At 51.9% G+C, this 17,049-nt stretch overlaps 1 protein-coding gene across 5 annotated transcripts in view; it reads left to right on the plus strand.

Moving 5' to 3' along the window:
• TBC1D2 (TBC1 domain family member 2) overlaps positions 1 to 17,049 on the plus strand; it is a 61,233-nt gene that overhangs the window by 37,396 nt on the left and 6,788 nt on the right. For 3 of the 5 annotated variants that reach the window (XM_037738236.1, XM_017527827.2, XM_017527830.2), the window contains 4 exons: positions 2,751 to 3,146; positions 9,755 to 9,865; positions 11,718 to 11,905; positions 13,198 to 13,674. In XM_037738236.1, coding sequence (XP_037594164.1) covers positions 2,751 to 3,146; positions 9,755 to 9,865; positions 11,718 to 11,905; positions 13,198 to 13,674 — 1,172 coding nt within the window. Of the gene's footprint in view, positions 1 to 2,750; positions 3,147 to 5,559; positions 5,723 to 8,036; positions 8,995 to 9,300; positions 9,866 to 11,717; positions 11,906 to 13,197; positions 13,675 to 17,049 lie in introns of those variants that run through there. The other 2 variants (XM_037738237.1, XM_017527831.2) reach the window with 2 other exon arrangements.

Here is a 17,049-nt window from a genome sequence, read left to right on the forward strand (position 1 = left end):
GGGGTTTCACCATGTTGACCAGGATGGTCTCAATCTCTTGACCTCGTGATCCACCCGCCTCGGCCTCCCAAAGTGCTGGGATTACAGGCGTGAGCCACCGCGCCCGGCCTGTTTCTGAACTTTCTAGAGTTCCTTCCACCAGCTTTGCATGTATCAGTCTGTGGGCTGAAGGGAATGAGGCAAAAATGGGTTGAATGAGGCCCTCTGTGTGTGGCTTTACATGGGAATTGCCAGTATATTTCCTTTTAACACTGCCTCAACTTGATTGGTAGTGACTGGATGCCATATTGAGAAGGGTTCTGAGGCCTCAACTAAGCTGTGCAGGAAGAAGTATGAGAGATTACTGGCAACGGGTTTATAATGTCAGGAAAAATCCACACCGAGACAGTGGATCACTCAGCAAGGCTAGTTTACTTCCTGCAGGAAGGGTGCAACTCACCGGTAGTCTTGCCACAAGAGCACACCTGAACAAGGGAGATGGGGGCATTTGTAACTTTCATAACCTGATGCAACCGCCCGACTGCTATGTCCAGTTTCCATTGGCCAGGACAGGACCTCACATTCTTTTCTTGACCTGATTGGCTAAAAATTTGGACATTTTCTAAAGAGGTAAAGGCAGAGGAGAACAAAGGAAAAGAGGAAGTAACTTGAATGGTTAGAGAAGTGATAACATTTTCAAATAAGGAAGGGGAATAAGCTTTGACCTAAGACTTGCTGGGCTTGTCCAGGCACGTCAGGGCAAAATATTTAGGTTAAAGTATAAGAATTCGGCTGGGCGCGGTGGCTCACACCTATAATCCCAGCGCTTTGGGAGGCCGAGGCGGGTAGATCACGAGGTCAGGAGATCGAGACCATCCTGGTCAACATGGTGAAACCCGTCTCTACTAAAAATACAAAAAAAAAAATTAGTTGGGCATGGTGGCACATGCCTATAGCCCCAGCTACTCGAGAGGCTAAGGCAGGAGAATTGCTTGAACCCAGGAGGCGGAGGTTGCAGTGAGCCGAGATTGCGCCATTGCACTCCAGCCTGGGTAACAAGAGCGAAACTCCGTCTCAAAAAAAGAAAAACTAAGAACATGGGATGCATTTATTTCTTTGTTATGACCAACACCTACTTTAAGATTATTAACAAAGGCTTTACATTAAATTAACCTTTGAAGAAACTGTCATTTATTTGTAGTGAACTAGGAGGAAAGCTTTGAAGAGGAACCTTTTATTTATTCTTGTTTCCTACAGAGATTAATTAGTGATGTCTGCCACAGGGATGAGAGGGAAGAGTAATGGCACATAGCTGCCACCCCTGGTTCTGTTGGTGACCAAGCACAGGCTTTGGAATCTGGTTGACTGAGATTAAATTCCACTCTACTCCCTGCTGGGCCTCAGTTTGCTCCTCCCTAAGATGGACATGTGTATGTCAGGGTCTGGGTTCGGCTGCTGTAACAGAAGCATCTCCACTGGATGTGGTGACTGTTAAAATGCGCACTCTGAATGAAGAGACTCCCCAAACAGGCTTTGTGTGAGCAACATGGATGTTTATTCACCTGGGTGCGGACGGGCTGAGTCTGAAAAGAGTCAGTGGAGAACAGTGGGATAGGAGTTGGTTTTATAGGTTTTGGGTAGGCAGTGGAAAGTTACAGAAGTTACAGTTTAGGGTGTTTTTTTGCAAGCTGGGAGGGGGTTGTAGGTTCTGGAGTCACAAGGTTGACCAAGGTCATTTACAAAGTCCAATGGCCTTATCAACTGAGGCAGGAATAAGGAACAATAGAAGAATGTCTCAAGTTAGTTAGGCACCGTGGGGCTGATCATTCTTCCCCTTTTCATGTTTCTAAAACCACTAGACACATGGCCTTCCAGTTACTTCGGATTTTCTAATTCCAGGAACTCACCTGAGTGTCCGTGCAAGTCACAGAGGTTACCATGGTATCCATGGTACCTTCGGTCAACCTAAAAGATCTTACAGTGACTCACACCTGTAATCCCAGCGCTTTGTGAGGCCAAGGCGGGCAGATCATTTGAGTCCAGGAATTTGAGACCAGCCTGGCAACATGGCAAAACCCCGTCTCTGCAAAAAATACAAAAATTAGCCTGGTGTGTTGGCATGCTCCTGTGGTCCCAGCTACTTGAGAGGCTGAGGTGGGAGGATCAGCTGAGCCCAGGAGATTGAGGCTGCAGTGAGCCATGTTCATGTTACTGCACTCCAGGCTGGGTGACAGAATGAGACTCTATCTCAAAAAAAAAAAAATTCAAAGCTCTGTGGCCCAAAACCAGTGAGAAGTTGATTTCTCTCTCACATTAAAGAGCCCAGAGGTAAGTGAGCAACTCTGACCTGAGGGGACAGCTTTCTCTCAACATGTAGCTTCTGCTTGTGGGTCTGAGTTGGCCACTCTAGTTCCTGCCACTTCCCAGCCAGAAGCAAAGGGAACTGGACCAGGGAGCATGTGTCTAGTGGTTTTAAAGGTAGCACCTGGAAGCTGCTCATCTCACTTTTTATTTCCCATTTACGCAGAATAGTCACTTGGCTACACCTCACCGTGGCGTAGTTGGGAGATGCAGTTTTGAGCTGGGGAACCATGTGCCCAGCTAACACTCACTTGAACAGAGACGGAGAAAGTGAGCATCAGGATGAGATGCCCCAGGGATGCTGCTGGGCACTTCTCAGGGTTGTTAGGAGAACTAGGGGTAACGTGCCCTGCTCTGGCACCCAGCAGGCCCTCCCTGAGCTCACAAGATGCTTCCCTGTCCCTGCCCAGGAGCTGGTGAAGATCCTACACAAGGCACTGGAGGCCGCCCAACAGGAGAAGAGGGCGTCCAGTGCATACCTAGCGGCAGCTGAGGACAAGGACCGGCTGGAGCTGGTGCGGCACAAAGTTCGGCAGATCGCGGAGCTGGGCTGGCGGGTGGAGGCCCTGGAGCAGGAGCGGGAAAGCCTTGCGCACACAGCGAGCCTGCGGGAGCAGCAGGTGCAGGAGCTGCAGCAGCACGTGCAGCTGCTCATGGACAAGAACCACGCCAAGCAGCAAGTCATCTGCAAGCTCTCTGAGAAGGTCACCCAGGACTTCACCCACCCCCCTGACCAGTCTCCTTTGCCCCCCGACACTGCTGACAGGGACCTCCTGAGCCAGCAGGAGAAGATAGAGCACCTGAAGGTAGGGGCCTTCCCTCCAGGGCCTGCCAGTCCCATCCTCTGCCCCAGCCCTTGGGGAGGATGTGCTCTCCACTCTAAGGCTTTGCTAGGTGGAGTGGGGAAACCCCTTCATCCTGGAATATTCACATTAGAAACACATGTTGATGGGAATATTACTCTACGCCTCTTCACTTTCCTCACCACAAGACCTAGTGCAGTTTGCCTGGGCCTTGACTGACCCATTAACCAGTAGTGCTGATATCCTGGGCTACTGAAAAGTGAAGGGAGGCACAGTGGCTTATGCCTGTAATCCTAGCACTTTGGGATGCCGAGGCAGGCAGATCATGAGGTCAGGATTTCAAGACCATCCTGGCCAGCATAGTGAAACCCTATCTTTACTAAAAATACAAAAAATTAGCCGTGTATGGTGGTGCATGCCTGTAATCCCAGCTACTCGGGATGCTGAGGCAGGAGGATCACTTGAACCCAGGAGGCGGAAGTTGCAGTGAGCTGAGATCACGCCACTGCACTCCAGCCTGGGCGACAGAGTGAGACTCCATCTCAAAAAAAAAAGAGCCGGGCACGGTGGCTCACGCCTGTAATCCCAGCACTTTGGGAGGCTGAGGCAGGTGGATCACGAGGTCAAGAGTTCGAGACCATCTTGGTCAACATGGTGAAACCCTGTCTCTACTAAAAATACAAAAAATTAGCTGGGCATGGTGGCACGTGCCAGTAATCCCAGCTACTCAGGAGGCTAAGGCAGGAGAATTGCCTGAACCCAGGAGGCGGAGGTTGCGGTGAGCCGAGATTGCGCCATTGCACTCCAGCCTGGGTAACAAGAGAAACTCCATCACAAAAAAAAAAAAAAAAAATAGTAAAGCGAAGGTGCCTCTAGATTATCAAATGAGAGATGAAAGCCCAAAACTAGCTGAGTGTGGGGCCTGGCCTTGTCAGCCTCCCTTAGTGCCATTCTAATGCACCCAAGAGCCCGAAGGGGCTAGCATGACCCTCCCCCACAGCCCCACTCTCATACTAGACAGATGACCTGCGGCTAGCAAGCATCCCCGCTCCCTTCTGTAGAATGTGCAGGTGCTTCCTGCCTGCTAGGCACTGTCCTCGGTGCTCTTCTTGCATCGCTGCATTTAGCCCTCGCACCAGCCCTGTGAGGTGAGGCGGTCGCAGGTGTGCTCCCCCTTTACGGATGTGAATGCTGAGGCTGAGGAAGGTTAAAGAGCTTGCCCGGGGCCACCTGCTGAAGAAGTTGGGGAGCTGGAGTTGGGTTGGAGCTCAGGTCTGCAGACTGGTCTGTCTGCTCTGCTGCCACTTCTCACTACTGCCACCATCCTCGCTCCCCCTTCCCTGTCCCTATCTTTCCCAAGACTTCTCCATCCCACAGGGACCAATGGTATCATAGAGGGTAGGAACTTTATTTGAGGTGTGTTGCCCACTGTGGCCCAGTGTTTTGTGCTTTGTGCTTTAAAGGGTTGCCTAAGGCCAGGCGTGGGTGGCTCACACCTGTAATGCCAGCATTTGGGGAGACTGTGGCAGGAAGATCACTTGAGGCCAGGAGTTTGAGACCAGCCTAGGAAACAGTGAGATCCCATCTCTACAAAAAATAAAAAAATTAGCCAGGCACAGTAGCATGTGCCTGTAGTCCCAGCTTCTTTGGGAGCTGAAGCTAGAGGATTGCTCAAGACCAGGAGTTTGAGACCAGCCTAGGCAACATAGCGAGACCCTGTCTCTCAGAAAAAACAAATTAAATAAATTCGCTAGGTATGGTGGCACCCACCATAGTCCTAGCTACTCAGGAGGCTGAGGTAGAAGATCACTTGAGCTGCCCAGGAGTTCGAGGCTACAGTGAGCTGTGATCGCGCCCATGCACTACAGCCTGGGCAACAGAGTAAGATGCTGTCTCTATAAAAAACAAAATTGCATGTAGTTGGTGTTACTTATTTTTTAGCTTTTAGAAGACTCAGCAGATATCCATTGTCTCAAGTATGAAAACAGGGTGCTCAGGTTTCCTGCTTGCCCTGTGGTTGAGGACCCCCAGCTTTAGGGAATGCCCCTGTTATTGAGACTTTGGTTTTGAGAACAGGATCACTGACTTCTTGAATTCACATCTGCCCCACCATTTTCTGGCAGGGCCAGCTGAGCTGGGGTGAGGGGGAAGGACTGGCCCAGGGTCAGGCAGGAAGAGGCCGGGCTGCAGCTAGAACCGGGCCTCCCACACCCGGGCCACCGCCTTCCACGCAGCACAGGGCCTAGTCCATGGGCATGGCCCAAAGAGAATTCCCAGTCTCCTGCTTCCTGCAAAGGCAGCAGGCCCTCTTCTTCCCCGGTCCCCCTTCTCCAGTGTTTTCCTCCTTTCACTCCACTGGTGACTTTTCTGTGACTTTTCTCTTTTCTGAGGTTTCTCTTTTTCTCCTTACAGTTCTGAGTCAAGACGAGAACTCAAGGTAGGGCACCAAGCTAGAGGGGACGGTGCTGCCTGATGCCACCTGCTGCCACTGCTGCTCTGGGCTGTGCTCACTCTGCCTCCCTATCCAGCCTGTCCAGCCTGTCCAGCGTGTCTGTGCCTTCCCTGGGGCTGGAAGCCGGGTACCTTTTGTGATAAAAGCCTTCTTTCCAAAGCCTTAGAAATACCAGTGTGGGGCCGAGCATAGTGGCTCACACCTGTAATCCAGTGCTTTGAGAGGCCACGGTAGGGGGGCTGCATGAGGCCAGGAGTTACAGACCAGCCTGGGCAGCATAACGAGACCTCATATCTACAAAAAAGTAAAAATTAATTAGCTGGGCATAGTGGCACATGCCTGTAGTCCCAACTACTTGGGGCTGAGACGGGAGGATCGCTTGAGCCCAGGAGGTCAAGGCTGCAGTGAGCTATGATCATGCCATTGCACTCCAGCCTGGGTGACAAAGTGAGACTCTGTCTCTAAAGATAAAAAAAAGACTGGGCATGGTGGCTTACACCTGTAATCCCAGCACTTTGGGAGGCTGAGGTGGATGGATCATGAGGTCAGGAGTTCAAGACCATCCTGGCTAACATGGTGAAACCCCATCTCTACTAAAAATACAAAAACTTAGCCAGGTGTGGTGGCACGTGTCTGTAGTCCCAGCTACTCAGGAGGCTGAGTCAGGAGAATTGCTTGAACCCAAGAGATGGTGGTTGCAGTGAGCCGAGATCACGCCACTGCACTCCAGCCAGGGCAACAGAGCAAGACTGCACCTCAAAAAAATTAATAAATAAGAAAAGAAAAATAAGTAAATGAATATCCACGAGCACGTCTAGACCTGGGAAGAGGAAGGGGTGGCATCAGGGAGGGAGACCCAGTGGTGTGGAGCGGTGTCTGGCACCGGAGCTGGGTCTGCTTTCTCTCCGCAGTGTCTGTTGAGCACCTGCCATGGGCTGAACACACCTGGGTTTGGATCCTGGCTCTCTTTCGTGACAAGGGGAACTTACCTTCTCTGTGTGTGTTTCCTCAGCTGTTAAATGGGAATTAGGGTGCTTTAATATTTATCCCACAGCATTGTGGATGTGAGGGAGATGGGCCAGGTCAGGTAGGTCCTTTCCTCCCTTATGGGGGCTTGTTGTATTTCCCCGGGCATTGGATTCAGAACTCTCTCAGCCAACTGAGGGGCTGAGTGCAGGGTGGGAGTAATAGCTCTTGAGTTGTCAGGCAAACCCAGTGAGGGAGAAGAGGCTCACGGTGTGCTTGCCACATGCCAGGCACCATTCTGAGCCTTTTGCACATATTAACTAACAGAATCCTCTCCCAGCCGCCGGAGGTAGTACTGTTATTACCCTCGTTTTCCAGATGAGAGGATGCAGCACAGAGAGGTGAAATAATTTGCCCAGGGGTGCAGTGGTCAAGACAGAATTTCCACCCAGACAGCATGGCTGCAGCATTCATGCTGCTGACCACCAGGCAATGCCAGTACATGGCCAACGCCAGCGTCTTTGATGTGTGTTTTTTTTTTTTAATTGATGTATTGTTATACTTTCTGATGGGCCGGAGAGGTCACATGAAGCCTGTGTATGTGTAGCCAGGAGACACCAAAGGATGACCCTTGGAGGTCAGGGACTAGAGTACGGGCATCCAGGTGAATTCCAGCGGGTGGGGCGCTCAGAGGGTGCCCAGCAGGAAGTTTGGTGGTTAGGGCTTTAGAATGAGACAGTGCTGCTGGGCACTGTGGCTCACGCCTATAATTCTAACACTTTGGGAGGCCGAGGTGGAAAGATTGCTTGAGGCCAGCAGTTTGAAAACAGCCTGGGAAATATTGTGAGATCCTGTCTCTACAAAATCCAAAAATTAGCTGGGCATGGTGGTGCATGCCTGCAGTCACAGCTACTTGACAGGCTGAGGTGGGAGGATTGCTTGAGCCCAGGAGGTCAAGTCTGCAGTGAGCCATGATCATGCCACTGCACTCCAGGTTGAACGACAAAGCAAGACCATCTCAAAAAACAAACAAAAAGAATCAGACAGACCTGGGCTTGGTCACACTTTGCCTTATACTGGCTGTGCCTTAGGCAAGTGACCTACCCTTTCAGAGCCTCTGAGACCTCACCTGTGTTACAGGAATAATAAAAGAACATCCCTTCCAGGGCTGCTGGGAGGACGAAACGAGAGAATGTAAGCAGCGTGGTGTTCGTGATGGGGGTGATGCAGGAAGCCTGCCTGGCCTCTGTGTTCATAAGTTTCTGTTTCTCCAGATCTGAAGTGTTAGGCTCCAGGGAGAGTGGGGAGTGGTCCTGGAAAGTCCCGATGCTCCTGGGAGGCTGGTCCCTGCACCACAAACAGGATTTTCACTTCTTACCACATATGAATAGGAAATGGGGATTCTGGAGAAGCAAGCAGAAACTTGCCACCAGAGCCACTGACACACACGGCAGCATTTCTGAGAGGCAGGGAAGCTGGGTTTTTGATCTAGGGCAGGGACAGGATTGGTTAGGGGGAGGAGGGCGGCACCACGGGTTGGAATTGCCTGAGTCCAGCCAGGAGAAGGCAGAGAACAAGCTGAGTGGAGGCACCTTCAGCCTTAGCACAGCGAGGGAGATGAAAGCAGGGGTGTCTGCAGTGGGAGCACCACAAAGAGCCCCCATGGAGTGCTGAGGGGGTGACGTGATGAAGTCCACCTGGAGCATTTGTTCCCTGCCCTGGGAGCAGAGGCCCTTCTAGTGTGTCAGGTTCTGGGCAGAAGGCAGCAGCCCCTGGGCATGCATCAGAGCTTCCAGGCTGGGAAGACCTTGGAGATCATCTTGGCCAGAGTGAAGACCCACCCAGGGAGGGCCAGGACCAGCTGTGGGCTGTGCACATGTGACCCTGATGATGAAGTGCCCCAAACTACGTGTGATGTTCTTCATTTCTAAATAAATCAGGCCATGTCAGAGTCATCCCTGTTGCCACTTCTCTTGCACTCACCTGTAGCCTATTCATCAATGGGAGAGAAAGGGCTGGAGTTTCAGTCAGCAAATACCCTGGAATTGGGAGGTATAGCTCTGAGCATATGCTTTGTGATGGAATGGCTTCTGTAAGTCCATCCCAGCAGAATTGAAAGCGACTGCTGTAGCTGATCCTTCTCTAAGGCTCAGGTCCTTGCTCGAACCTTCCCAGTGCTTATCTGGCTTCTCCTTGTATGCCCCAGCAGCAAGGAGCTCATTCCTTCCACTGGATGGACAACTTGCAAAGGGGAAACTCAGAGACGTTCATCACAGCATTATTCATAATCAAAACCAACTGCAGACACGCAGGGTTCAAATTAAAAAATAACAGGAAAAGGATTATGAGTTCACTCTGGTAAATTCACCCAATAGAGTCATCACCCAGATGTTAAAAATGACCATCGGGAAGCTTAGGTAGCAGCATTGAAAGGTTTACAGAGTACTGCGCGTGGTGGCTCACGCCTATAATCCCAGCACTTTGGGAGGCTGAGGCGGGTGGATCACGAGGTCAAGAGATCGAGACCATCCTGGTCAACATGGTGAAACCCCGTCTCTACTAAAAATACAAAAAATTAGCTGGGCATGGTGGCGCGTGCCTGTAATCCCAGCTACTCAGGAGACCGAGGCAGGAGAATTGCCTGAACCCAGGAGGCGGAGGCTGCGGTGAGCCGAGATCGCGCCATTGCACTCCAACCTGGGTAACAAGAGCGAAACTCCATCTCAAAAAAAAAAAAAGGTTTACAGAGTGACACCGAGTTAATTTTACAGTATGATTATAGATGATAAAATATGTTGCTTTTAAAAAACACTACTTGAGCACTTTGCTCTGTTTTGGTCCCTGTACTTAGCGTTATCAGACATTATCTCAGTCTCCCAACTGCCCAGTAAGTTGGTATTTGCCCCTTTCCCAGATGAAGAAACAGAGGGTCACAGTGGTTCAGTGGCTGCCTGAGGCCTTCCAGCCAGGGCTTGAATCCAGGCCTAGTGCTCTCTCTACCACATCATGCTGACATCAAGAATAGAGAAAGGGGTCATGAGTAATGTTTTTTTCTTTCAGTCTTCCTCTTCCATTGCCATTATTGGAAATGTCTAAAGAAAGGAAGCTTTAACAGCTCACTTGAGGGTGTGACTCCCCAGGACCAGGGAGATGTTTACATCCAATTCATAACATACTTTACTCTCTTCTCCAGGATGACATGGAGGCTTACCGGACCCAGAACCGCTTCCTCAACTCCGAGATCCACCAGGTCACAAAGATTTGGAGAAAGGCGGCTGAGAAGGAGAAGGCCCTCCTGACGAAGGTGCGGGGTGGGGCCCTGTTCTGGCCGACTCCATCCCCAGCCCCTCTGCTGGTCCCCGTGCTGCCCACCCTGTCTCACTCTCATTTCCTGACTGCTCTTCTCCCTCTGAACTGACCCCTTGTGACAGGGTGCATATCAGGTTCTTCTCCAGACCTCTATGGTCTGGCCATTGAGTCATTTGTTCTGCAGTGTTCACTGGGTAGCTATGGGATAGGGACACTGAGACTAATAAGCCTGGTTCCTGCCCCCAAGGAGGGTGTAGACTAGTGAGGGAGTGTAACACAATCAAGATGCAACTGGGCTTTTCTTGGGGGCCCAAAGGGAGGAAGGAAGTCAGGGAGGGCTTCCTGGAAGAGGTGCCTTCTGAATTGAGTCCTAAGGATGAGTTAGTGTTATCCAGGCAAACACTGGAGAAGGACCTTTCAGGAAAAGAGACAGTATAGTAAAGACTTGAGGCCTGAGAGGTGGGAGGCAAGGCTGGGGAGTGTGAGACATGAGGCTGAGATGAGGAGTTTGGAGCTTACTCCAAGGAAATGGGAGTTGAAGGATTGTAAGTGGAGAGGTCCTCAGTCAGACTTCTGTTCCTGTGCCAAGAAGACTGCTCAGGTGAGTAGGCTTGAGGAGGTGAGTCTGGAAGTGGAGAGAGTGTTTGGAATCAGTAGCAGAAATCCCTGAGGAGGGGCCAGGTGCAATGGCTCATGCCTGTAATCCCAGCACTTTGGGAGTCCGAGGCAGGTGGATCCCTCGGGGCCAGGAGTTCAACACCAGCCTGGGCAACATGGTGAAGCCCTGCCTCTACCAAAAATACAAAAATTAGCCAGGCATGGTGTGCACACCTGTAATCCCAGCTACTTAGGAGACTGAGGCACAAGAAGCCTCTGAACCCAGGAGGTGGAGGTTGCAGTGACCCAAGATCATGTCCAGCTTAGGCGACAGAGCAAGACTCCGTCTCAAAAAAAAAAAAACAAAGCAATCAATCCCTGAAACAGGTGTTACTGATGGGACTCAGGAAGCAGCCCTGGCCACAGAGGCTGGCGCCAGGTTGGGTATGAAAAAGCACAGGCACAGAGGATGACTTGGAGCTGGTGCCCGGCAAATGTTTGGAGATGGAGACTGGGCAGAATTGTTCCCTGGCTGCCACCCAGGATGAGATAGGACTCGGGGTGGCCCAGAGGTCACTGTCCCCGTATCACAAAAATGGACAACAGGGAATTTGCCTAGCACCGTCCAGCTTGTATAAATGGAAACACACAAGTTCAAGGGGAGGGAGAGGTGGAGTGTCCCAGGCAAGGGACGAGGGTGCAGGAGGGCTGTGAAGTAGGAGGGATGTGTGTTGGAGGAACAGAAAGAGCCTAGGTGGTGGCAGCAGAGGGCACGAGGGCAGTGTCTGTCCCTCGGGGGCTGCTCGGTTATACCACCTGCAGAGCATGCTCTGTGTCAGGCGCCCTGGGAAGGAATTTACACACATCCACTCATCTGATCCTCACCTGAATCCTGAGACAGACTTTGTATGATCCTCATTTTATGGATGAAGAAGAAGACAGAGAGGTTAAGTAATTTGCCACAGGCCACACAGCCAGCAGTGGCTGAACCACGATGGGACCATAAGCTGTATAAGAGCCTGTGCTGTCTCTGCATGTCCCTTTCCTCTTTATTCTGAGCCAGCTCCAACCTGGGCCTGGGCCTCTCTTGCCTGCCTTGCTGTAAACCACTGGCCTGAGGGCCTATCTCCTTTCCCTTATGTGGGAGTCGGGAGTGGGGCAGATGAGAGCTGGAAGGGCTGTGCTGCCTCAGGCCTCTGGGGTAGCCCAGCTCCCACCAGGTAGCCTGATCAGCCCTTACCTGCTTGCAGTGTGCCTACCTCCAGGCCAGAAACTGCCAGGTGGAAAGCAAGTACCTGGCTGGGCTGCAAAGGCTGCAGGAGGCCCTGGGAGACGAACCCAGCAAGTGCTCAGAACTGCTGAGGCAGCTCATCCAGGAGGCGCTGCAGTGGGAAGCTGGGGAGGCCTCAGCTGACGGCATCGAGCTGAGCCCCATCAGGTGAGCCGGGTGGCCTAGGCAGGGCTAGTCTGTGTGAGCTAGCAGCCCCACCCCAGCTGCCCTGCTGCCAGTTCCTGCCAACCACATGCAATTCCAGCACAGTGTTACCTCCTATGATCTTCACCTGCATGAGCATGTGGCTGCAGCTGAGATGGTGCGCACTCAGAGGAGGCAGTCCCCGACGGTGCATTCTCGGCCCAGGCTGCCTCCAGAGCCCCCTGCTTTGCATTTCTACAGAGAGGGGAGGTGGGGAGACCAGCAGGCTCTCTCCTCCATACCAAGCCCTTGCTGAGCACAGTGGACACGGGCCATGAACTAGAAAGGAGGGGGGCTGTTCTCAGAGGCCCCTGGAGGCTAAGCAGTCCAGTGGCAGGAGCTAGAGCTTTGGAGCCCGTCCTGGCTCTCTTGCCACATGGCAAGTCCCTTTACCTTTCTGAGCCTTGTACTCAGCCTCCATAAGATGTGGGTGAAGAGCTGGGCACAGTGGCTCACACCTGTAATCCCAGCATTTTGGGAGGCTAAGCTGGGCGAATTGCTTGAGGCCAGGAATTTGAGACCAGCTTGGGCAACATGGTAGAACACTGTCTCTACCAAAAAAGAACACAAAAATTAGCCAGGAGTGGTGGTGCACACCTGTACTCCGAGCTACTCGGGAGGCTGAGGTAGGAGGATTACTTGAGCCCAGAAGGTCAAAGCTACAATGAGCCGAGATCACACCACTGCACTCCAGCCTGGGCAACAGAGTGAGACCCTGTCTCAAAGAAAAAAGAAAAGATTTGGGCAAACAGCTGCTTTGCAGGATTGTTAGGATTAGATGAGATTGTGCAGGCAGGGCACAGAGTGGAGGTGAGTCAATGCTGAGTACATGAAAGGCCATCTGGAATGCGTCCCCAGCTCTCCCTCCTCTGCCTGTCATTGGCGCAGTGTGCACAGCGCAGGGCTCCTGAGGCCTAAGGCTGCATGGAGTAATAAAAGGGTCCTTTATATTTGCATAGAATTAGAAGGGAAATATCTCTTGAGCATTTTCTGTGTACTAGGCGCTATCTAGGCCCCCAGCATCTTAACAACAGAGGATCTCGTTGGGTCTTCATGAGGCAGAGCAGAGATTCCTATACCCATTATAGAGATTCACAACGTGAGGTTGGGAGAACTGAAGTGGCCTGCCCAGAGCTGATGGCTAACCCTCAGTGAAGGCAGAGCAGGAACCTGGCCTGGGGTCCTCCCTGCCCCCCATACCTCTTATCTAGGGCAGGGCTCTGCAAGGTGTGGCTAACATGGACTTTCGCTGTCAGTGAGTATGATGAGTACGGCTTCCTGACGGTGCCCGACTATGAGGTAGAAGACCTGAAGCTGCTGGCCAAGATCCAGGCACTGGAGGTGCGCTCCCACCACCTGCTGGGCCTCGAGGCTGTGGATCGGCCACTGCGGGAGCGCTGGGCTGCCCTGGACGAACTTGTGCCCTCAGCCGAGCTCAAGCAGCTGCTGCGGGGGGGAGTGCCCCGCGAACACCGGCCTCGCGTCTGGAGGTGGCTGGTCCATCTCCGTGTCCAGCACATGCACACCCCGGGCTGCTACCAGGAACTGCTGAGCCGGGGCCGGGCCCGTGAGCAGCCTGCTGCCCGCCAGATCGAGCTGGACCTGAACCGGACCTTCCCCAACAACAAGCACTTCACCTGCCCCACCTCCAGCTTCCCCGACAAGCTCCGCCGTGTGCTGCTGGCCTTCTCCTGGCAGAACCCCACCATCGGCTACTGCCAGGGCCTAAACAGGTGAGCCAGCAGAGCCCTGTGAAGGTGTGACTTTCACCTTTTAGAGCAAGGGTCTCCAACCCTCAGGCCACGGACTGGTAGCCATCTGTGGCCTGTTAACAGGGCCGCACAGCAGGAGGTGAGCAGTGGGTGAGAGCGTTACCACCTGAGCGCTGCCTCCTGTCAGATCAGCGGCTGCATTAGATTGTCACAGGAGCGTGAACCCTATTTCGAGCTCCGAGGTTGCTCGCTCCCTATGAGAATCTCATGCCTGATGATCTGCAGTGGAACAGCTTCAAAACCACCCCTCCCCCACCTCAGTCCATGGAAAAATTGTCTTTCACAAAAATGGTCCCTAGTGCCAAAAAGGCTGGGAGCTGCTGTTTTAGAGCACTGCTCTGTCTTTTTGGAGCCTCCCAAGAACCTGGAGACATGAGCCCAGGCGGCATGGTCCCCACCCACAGGCCATCGAGAGGACAGGTTCAAGACAGAGATGGGCCAGAGCTGGGAGCTCCAGGCCCTGTGTCCCTGCTCTCTCCTTTGATTTGTGCTTGGGGAGGTAAGACTCACGTGGCATCTCAAACCACCTGCTGGAGTCTATAGGGTGTGGCCCCACTCACATATGGCAGGACTCCTGGGTCAGGAATCATTTGCTTTCAGTGAAACCCACACAGAAGACCCAGGGAAGAGGGGCTTTCTAAATGTTACAAGGGTAGCTCACAGAAGCCAGGAAAAGAAAGCAGAGCTGAGGACCAGATGGTCATTGGAAGCCAAGACAGCTGCTCTCTGCAGCAGGGCCGCAGCCTGCACAGCCCCCGGGTGGCAGCCTCCTGCCACAGTCCTGTGAATGCCATCCCCTGAGGCCGTATAGCACTAAGGCGCTGCTCTGCTGCCCTCTGCAGCTGCATAGCCTCTGGCCTCTCTTCATTCTGCATGTCTGCTTCCTTCTCTGCCAGCAGAACAGCCTCTCTCTGTTCATTCTTTGGACATTTAGGGTCCATTGAGGCTGTCAGAATGGAGACCTCAGCTCCTGAGTCTTGGGCCTTTCAGCCAGTCTTCCCACCCCACCCCTCATGTTCCAGTCCTAAATTCGCCAGAGAAAGAACCTGATTGGCCCAGCCAGGAATAATTTCCACTTGTGGTCCAGTTGGTGAGAGATGGAGGGAGGGAGTGGGAATAGGGAATGAGGCCATCTGGCTCACAGGGCTGTCCCTTCGAAGACTGTGAGGGACTGTCATTCCCCGCACCCTCTCCAGCCCCAGTTATTTCAGTAGAAGTTGCATAGTTGCAGATATTTTCCCAAAGCAAGTTTTGACTCAATTTAAATACACATATACCTAAGCAAAATTTACATAAGCTATGCTGCCCTTTGTTTAGAATAGGTGGTGTGTGACATTTATTCAACACAGAATCAACACTCAGTGTCCTTACTCAAATTTGAATGGTTCCCAAAGGTGGATATTTTTCATACTCTATTTCCAGCCTAAAATTGGGCGAAATTGAGCATGTATAGGTACAATTCCTGGGAATTAAGAGTTAAACTCCAACAATAATGCCTCTCAGTCAAAGCCTCCTTGGAAAATATGTTCAGATTTCATGCCACACTAAATGTCTGCCACAGGTCAGGTCTGTAGAAATTTCATTCATTCAACAGTCTGACAGAAGCCCCTGTACTTCTCATTTGTTTGAACATGTTAAAATCCACAAAACCTGCAAAGTCTCTTGTAAGAATAGCTGTGAAGGGAGCTGGAAGCTATGAGATCAGAATAGATAATAACTTTTACATTTCACACAAAGGCCAGGCAGGAAGTAAGGTGTAATGGGGCCTCTTAGAGGCCAGGTGCCTAACACCTGATGGCATTTAATCCTCACGAAAACCCTCACTGGTGCCCCCATGCCCAGATGAGGCATGAGAGGGTCTGAGAGGCTGTGGAACCTGTGTATTGCCTCACAGGTTCCACGAGGCACAAATGCTGGCCCAGCCAAACTGCTCACCCTGGCCCCCGGCCTCAAGCCCGGTCCTTTCTACAACCCACCCTCTCTCCAAACAGCAGCAGTGGCAGAGGGTGTGCTGAGGCCTCCCAGAAACCTTTCTCTATGTAGATGTAACCTTCTTGAGGCCTGCTGTTGGAGTTCAATCTGTGCTGCAGGGGCACAGAAAAATCCTATAGCAGGAGGGGCACTTGAGCTAAGCCTCATAGAAGGAGAGAAGCTTCTCCCTGTGTGGAAGGAGGTGGCACACGGGCCACAGAGGGGACAACTGAGACCAAGAGTGGCGGAAGGTGCCCAGAGGGGTTTTCTAAAATACCTTTCTTTGAGGAGTAGTTTTACTTAAATTTGATATGCAAGGGCAGATAATTGGTATTTGTGTAAATTTTTTTTTTATTTTTTTGAGACAGAGTTTTAGTCTTGTCACCTAGGCTGGAGTACAGTGGTGCAATCTCAGCTCACTGCAATCTCCACTTCCTGGGTTCACGTGATTCTCCTGCCTCAGCCTCCCAAGTAGCTGGGACTACAGGTGCACGCCACCATGACTGTCTAATTTTTTGTATTTTTAGTAGGGACAGCACTTCACCATGTTGGCCAGGCTGGTCTTGAACTCCTGAGATTACAGGCATGAGCCACCGCGCCTGGCCTCATGTAAATATTTATACTACTGCTTAAAATAGAAAGTCACTTATAATAGGCTGGGCACAGTGGCTCACACCTGTAATCCCAGCACTTTGGGAGGCCAAGGCAGGCAGATCACGAGGTCAGGAGATAGAGACCATCCTTGCCAACATGGTGAAACCCCATCTCTACTAAAAATACAAAAATTAGCCAGGCGTGGTGGTATGTGCCTGTAGCTCCAGCTACGTGGGAGGCTGAAGCAGGAGAATTGCTTGAACTCAAGAGGCAGAGGTTGCAGTGAACTGAGATCACGCCACTGCACTCCAGCCTGATGACAGAGTGAGACTCTGTCTCAAAAAAAAAAAAGGAGACAGTGAAGGAAAGGAAAGGGGGAGGGAGGGAGGAAAGGAAGGAAGGAGGGAAGGAAGGTAGATTACTTATAATAAAAAGCCTGCCCATGTGGCAAGTGCAGTGTATTCTTTGGAAGGCTCTTAGTCGGAGCCTGCAGATCCCGACACATGTCTTCCTTGCCATCTAGTGGTGGCCATTAGAACTGCATGTGTGGGCCAGGAGTGGTAGCTCACACTTGTAATCCCAGCACTTTGGGAGGCCGAGGCGGGTAGATCACTTGAGCCCAGGAGTTTGAGACAGCCTGGGCAACATGACAAAACCCTGTCAAAAAAAAAACCCTAGCCAGGCATGGTGGCACGTGCCTCCAGTTCTAGCTACTCGGGAGGCTGAGGTGGTAAGGAGGCTTGAACCCAGGAGGCGGAGGTTGCAGTGAGC

Source organism: Cebus imitator, unplaced genomic scaffold (assembly GCF_001604975.1).
Source record: "Cebus imitator isolate Cc_AM_T3 unplaced genomic scaffold, Cebus_imitator-1.0 Scaffold51, whole genome shotgun sequence".
Classification (NCBI taxonomy): domain Eukaryota; kingdom Metazoa; phylum Chordata; class Mammalia; order Primates; family Cebidae; genus Cebus; species Cebus imitator.